Raw genomic sequence first — 6,150 nt, 5'->3', positions numbered from 1 at the left:
ATCTTGATTTCAAATGCAAGCCTTACTGAAATGAATATTCTGCACCAGAAACGAAGGAATAATATGACTTTTGGTTCAGCGGGATTTCTAGCGGGAAATAGACTCTAGACAGCGGGATTTCAGCGGGAAATCAACCTCTGGGCAGCGGGAAAATGGGCAATCGACCTGGTAACACTGGGTCTAAGGTACATATAATATTAAATCAGGTGCAATATACTACAACCCCCTCTTTGAATAAATAAAAGAGACCTAAGCTTTGTTCTATATGATTTTTATTTATTTATATTTTGTCAAACGTATATTATTATTGTTGCCTCAGTATGGGACATAGTCATGATACTTTGACGGAGGTATTCTAATTCGTTTATCTGGATTAGCTAATGGCTGATTGGGCGCAGACGCTTTGAGGAGTGTTTCCTGTCTTTGATGGGTGTAAAGGGTTACTTGTGGCCTCGTCAACAGAAGAATGCTGCTCTTCTCCTATTTTTTTAAGATGCGCTGAGCTCCGTCTGTATTGCTTGCCATTGTCCTTTGACTGGATTAATGTATCTGTCCCTTTTTTTTTTGGCAAATGACAAATTCTTCATTACTGAAGTCTCCGTCCAGCTTACTAACTTTACGCATTCTTTTGGCCAACACGTGATCACCCACTTTTAGAATACTTCGTTTTGCCCCCCGTCTTTGATCCGCGTACTCTTTACCTTTTTGCTTAACTACAGCATCTCGTTCCCTAACCCCTGCATCTTCTTGAAAAGATGAAATACATGGTAGTTTGTTTTTGATGCGACGACCAAACATAATCTCACCCGGTGATTTTCCTGTCGTTGGGTGCTTGGAAGAATGATAAGTTAGCAAATACTTGTAAAGTTCTTGGCGCCAGTCATGTCCAAGTTCTTGGGCTACGAAGACGCTTAATGATCGAGCGGTTTTGGCGCTCAACCTCCCCGTTTGATTGCGGTCAATAGGGAATAGTGTTCATCAGTTTGATGCCATTTGCATCACAGAATTGCTTAAACTCCGCACAGTCTGCACTAAGTTGAGGTGCATTATCTGCCTTTAACGTAACAGGAATACCGTATCGGCTGAACATAATGGAAAGTTCTCTTATGACATCTTGCGCAGTTGTCGTTTCCATTTCGCATACCTCCATGAAGCGGCTGTAATAATCAATAACAACCATTAAATGTTGTCCTTCCGGCAGAGGCCCGAAAAAATCCAAAGCTATCGTATGCCATGGATAACTAGGTAGCTGACTCCGCTGTAAAGGCTCCGGAGGTTCTGGTGCACCGACTAAGGTACATCCTCTACAGTTCTTCACGATTTTCTCTACCTGAACATCCATTTTAGGCCACCAAACGTGGGAACGTAGATGATTCTTCATCATCGTGATTCGTGGGTGACCTTCGTGAGCGGTAAGCAGTACTTTTTCTCGGAGAGAACACGGAACAACGATTCGATCTCCTCGAATAAGCACGCCTTGAAAATCACAAAGTTCATTGGCGATTACTCGGTATACGATTGGTAAATCTTGATTTTCTCCTGATTCCAGGGTATTCAAAACTTGTTGAATTTCTGAATCAGCTTTACTCGCTTCTGCGATATCTCGCCATGTCAACGCTGAAGAATTTACTGCGTGCATAACGACTTCCCGAATAAAGATTTCTTCTGAAGAGTCAAACGGTATTGCCTTTTGAATTGATAGCCGTGATAAAGTATCAGCCACATTATCTTTTCCTGACGTAAATATTACTTTGTAGTCGAATGCTTGCAACCGCAACACCCACCTTTCTATACGTGCGCACGGTTTAGAACGCTGGGAGAAAAGAAAACTTAAAGCTTTGCAATCCGTGTAGATATCGAATGTTTTTCCCAGGAGATAATACTGGAAACGCTCTACGCCCCAAACTATTGCCAACGCTTCCTTTTCCGTTTGGCAATAACGGCGCTCCGTGTCGGTCAGTGATTCTGAAGCGAAACTGATGACACGGTGTTTACCAGCCTCATCGAACTGAATCAGGATGGCACCTAGCCCGCACGGACTGGCATCGGTGAGAACAGCTGTATGGTCTTCAACTCTATAGAACCCCAAATTCTCGATCTTGCTCATAGCATCTTTGATAGCGTGGAATGACTTCGACTGTTCCTGGGTCCATTCGAATTTTATTTCCTTGCGTAGTAATCTCCGCAATGGTTCGTCGACCGTAGCTAACATTGGCACAAACTTAGCAAGGTAATTTGCAAGTCCCAAGAAACTGCGAACCTCCGCTTCACATTGCGGTGCTCGAAACGATTGAATCGCTTGTATTTTACTTTTTGCAGGCATAACACCGTCTTGAGATATTTTATGCCCCAAAAAGTCTAGCTCTGTAACTCTCAGTTGACATTTTCCCCAATTCAATTCAATGCCTCGGTTTTTCAATCGTGACAAAACCTGCAAAATGTTAGGACAAAAAGAAATGGAATGATCTATATTTAGTTCACACAACAGTACTAATCAAAGGAGGTATTCTGGTAGAAAATCGTAAATTTATTTCAGTACTTAAACTTTACCTTCTCCAAACGTTCATCATGTTCCTTTAAATCGCTACCTTCTACCAGCACATCGTCCAGGTACCAGAAAACCCCCTCACAACCGCTCAATGTCTCGTCCATGGTCTTCTGAAACAGCTCTGGAGCTGTGACTAAACCGAATGGCAAACGCTTAAAACGGTATAATCCTCGCCGAGTCATGAAAGTAGTCGCATCTCTAGAGTCCTCGGCTAACTCTATCTGGAGAAATGCTTCCTTTATATCAAGCTTGCTCCACAATCGACCGCGTCCCAGCTTTGCCAAATAATCGTCAACTGATGGCATGGGGTGGTGTTCCCGCAACACAGCCTCATTGACTCTACGAAGATCCAGACATAATCGGGGTTCACCATTAGATTTTCCCACCACAACTAGTGGTGAAACCCAAGTGGTAGGTCCCGTTTTAACCTCGATGATGTCTCGTTTCAGCATTTCATCTGATTTCCTGTCGACAGCTTCCTCCAGAGGTACAGGAATCCGGCGCATAGGTTGGTATACCGGAATAGCCTGTGGATCGATTCGAATCGTCGCGCTTACGCCGTTCATCTTTGAGAAAGGGCAAACTTCAATATTGTTTATGTTTAACCCGACTTTCAAAACTCCCAGTTGCTTTGCTGTTTCATCACCCAGCAGGCACTGCTGCCCTCCTTCAACAACAAAGAATTTCGCTCGAATGCGTTGATCATTAGCCGAAATGTACGCTATGAACGAACCGAGAATCGTAAGTGGTTCTGGGCTTCCATAAGCACGTAAGATTCGAGAGCTACCCCTTGTCGAGGAGCACACATCCACTTGCTCACTCTTAAGCTTCCTCCATGTCTCTCCACTAACCAAGTTGGCATCCGAACCAGAATCGATCAGCATGTCCAATAGAACTCCTCCAACTTCGCACGTAATGATGTTTGATTCGTTTCCCGAATAGAAGGCGTAATACACTTTAGTTTCGCTATTATCCACATTCTCTTTCGAAACATCAGGATTCCAATTTCCATCTACCACTCGTACAAACTTGTCAGTTTTTCTGTCTTGAGGTCGCTTAGCCTTTCGACACAATCTTTCAAAGTGCCCGTAGCTTTTGCAATTACGGCACTGTTTCCCACGGGCGGGACAAATCAGTGAGACAGCGATATGCCGCAGCCGGCCACAGTTAGAGCAAGACATTTCCGTCGGTTTTCCAGCAGTAGCAACAAATTTCTTCTTGCTACTCCCCTGTTGCTCGATTTTGAAAATCTTCTCCGGTCGCCGATCAACTCCAATCTCATCTATTTGCTGATCCACACCTTCGTGTACGATGCCTAAAGCCTCGATTTCCGAAAAGGATAAATCCTTCAATAGGATTCTTCTGCGAACTTCGTTGGAATTACATCCTTCAACTACCGTATCAGTTAAATAGATGTCACTTAGGATGGCACTTACTTCAGCACCGTACTTGTCAAACCCACATTGCGAAACCTGTTGCTTCAGCCGGATTACGTAATCTGCAAAGCGTTCTCCTGTTTTCTGCTTCATCGAACGAAGCTTTCGTCGCTCCGAGGTACTCTGATGGCGGGGCTCAAAAAACTCATCCAACTTCTCGATCGCGCAGTTATACCACTTTGGTTCCAGTGTTACCAAAGGCACATGGTCGTAGTCCTTCAAATTCTTGAAAACGACTTGCAGTGCTGGTCCTCCCAGATGAAGAAGCTTGGCTCTCTTTGCATACTGATCGGTAATATCGTATGCTGCAAAGTAACATTCTAGCCCTTCCTTTCACGCCTTCCACTCCTTAGCTAGCTTACTAGTCTCGATTTGATCGCACCGAAATGCCGAAACTGGCCGTGAATCTTGCATCTGAAAAAAAAACAAGATGCAAAGTAAACTTAACTTCCCAGAGCTCGTTTTTTCAGTGTCCACCATTTCAATCGATCAAACTACCCATTCAACTTCCGTTATTTCCTGGAATAACGTCACAACATTCAGGAGAGTTCTATCAACCCTCGCTTTGATTTGCCATGAGAAATCCTCAAGATTTTTTTTTTACCTCTTCCGGGGAAACCCGTATAGTTTCCGCCACAACAAACTTTACTTCGGAGAAATCCTGAATTCCGCCATTCCGGAGAAACCCATATGGTTTCCGCCGCATCCATACACTCGTTTCCCTACTTGATCAAAAAGAAAATCATCATTTTGCCAGCGACACTACTGTTAGCGTCAATTCATTACCGCTTATTGCATCATTTTTTTTATTTTTTTTTGCAAGCGACGCCACCGCTAACCTCAATTAGTTTTCCTTTTGCGGGAATTACTCTCACAGAACGAATATTCGCTATCGGTAAATGAAAAAAAAAACAAATCTTACCGTTTTTCCTTTCGCTGTAAATGTAAGGTCCGAAATCCTAGTCGCCAGATTGTGGTATTCCGTCACGTCCAAAATCACGTCCGACTCTTCCAAAGGTTGCGTGTCTAATCCCCTTTCGTCATCCCGTTCTACTCTGCTATCCCATGCGTATGTCGACTCCGTCGACTCTGATGTTCCCATCTATGTATATGTCAAAGGTACGTCGGTTGATGACGGCAAAGTACATTGTATACAAGGTATTGTCGTTTAGGTCTAAAGCCTAGTATCAAAAACATCCCATCAAGAAGACTGGCAACTCTGCTAAAAGTCGAGCGACAGTAACAGCAATGCTATCTGCCGAGTTAAAGTTGAACTTTCACATAGTAGTGTGTGTATATTACAATATGGATGTACACAAACACGTATGCAATGCATTGCCATGCTCGCATACATACTTTCCCACCAATACATGTACACACAGCTTCAACTTTTGTCGGGCGGGGTGCGCTGTTCCTTCTGTTGCTCGTCATTTGTATGGGCGCGACGAAGAGATGCCAGTCTTCTTGATGGAATGTTTTTGCTAGTATCCAGCTGAAAAGAAAACAGCTCAAGAAAAAATCTTACTATTTACCGAAGAAATTTTGACAACTGCAAGGCAAGCAATTATCTGTCATTTTTTCTTGTGGTAAAAATTGCGCCGGATATTATTCCGTACGGAAAAGTGACATTTCAATTCACTTGCATGTAAAACTGCGCCATCTGAAAATGAAACAATATTTCTTGTGAAGTGCATACTGGTAAAGAAATCGCAAACGGAAAATCTTTTCTTTAGCATTTCTTGGCATATCTTTTTGCCCATTTCTTTTCAGGTCGATATTATCAATTTCCCACCCTTTCGTACGCGATGAATTATAACCGTCGCCAAAATCGTCGCGGGGGCAAATATCGTTTATTTTGTCAAGTAAATCAATAGCTTACGTGCTAGACAAGCATAATATATAGTTATAACTTACATACAGCCAAGCAAATTCTCTCTGCGACGATTTCAAGCCATCAAAAAAGTGAGCAGCGCGTTTTGTTACCAAAGAAACGGACAATACCAGGCTTAAGGTACATATAATATTAAATCAGCTGCAATATATTGCTGATTGCAAGGAAAATTGTACCATCCAAAGTGCGAAATCGCTCATAAAACTGCGATCCAGCATTAAATCGTTTCGGTGTCTTCGGCGCACTTTTTCGTTTCATTCCAAGCAATAAGTGCG

The 6,150-nt window shown here is 43.0% G+C and overlaps 1 protein-coding gene across 1 annotated transcript; it reads right to left on the bottom strand.

Moving 5' to 3' along the window:
* Positions 1-958: 958 nt before the first annotated feature.
* Positions 959-5,086, bottom strand: LOC128735878 (uncharacterized protein K02A2.6-like). The gene is made up of 4 exons (XM_053830362.1): positions 4,907-5,086; positions 4,347-4,398; positions 2,551-4,289; positions 959-2,431 (listed from the first exon to the last, which is right to left on the bottom strand). The coding sequence occupies exons 1-4, from the start codon at positions 5,084-5,086 to the stop codon at positions 959-961; spliced, it is 3,444 nt and encodes a 1,147-aa protein (XP_053686337.1).
* Between the last annotated feature and the right edge of the window lie 1,064 nt (positions 5,087-6,150).

This window comes from Sabethes cyaneus, chromosome 2, assembly GCF_943734655.1.
Source record: "Sabethes cyaneus chromosome 2, idSabCyanKW18_F2, whole genome shotgun sequence".
NCBI lineage: Eukaryota > Metazoa > Arthropoda > Insecta > Diptera > Culicidae > Sabethes > Sabethes cyaneus.
Note: the sequence above shows the minus strand (reverse complement) of the source record. Positions and strands in the feature narration are given on the sequence as shown.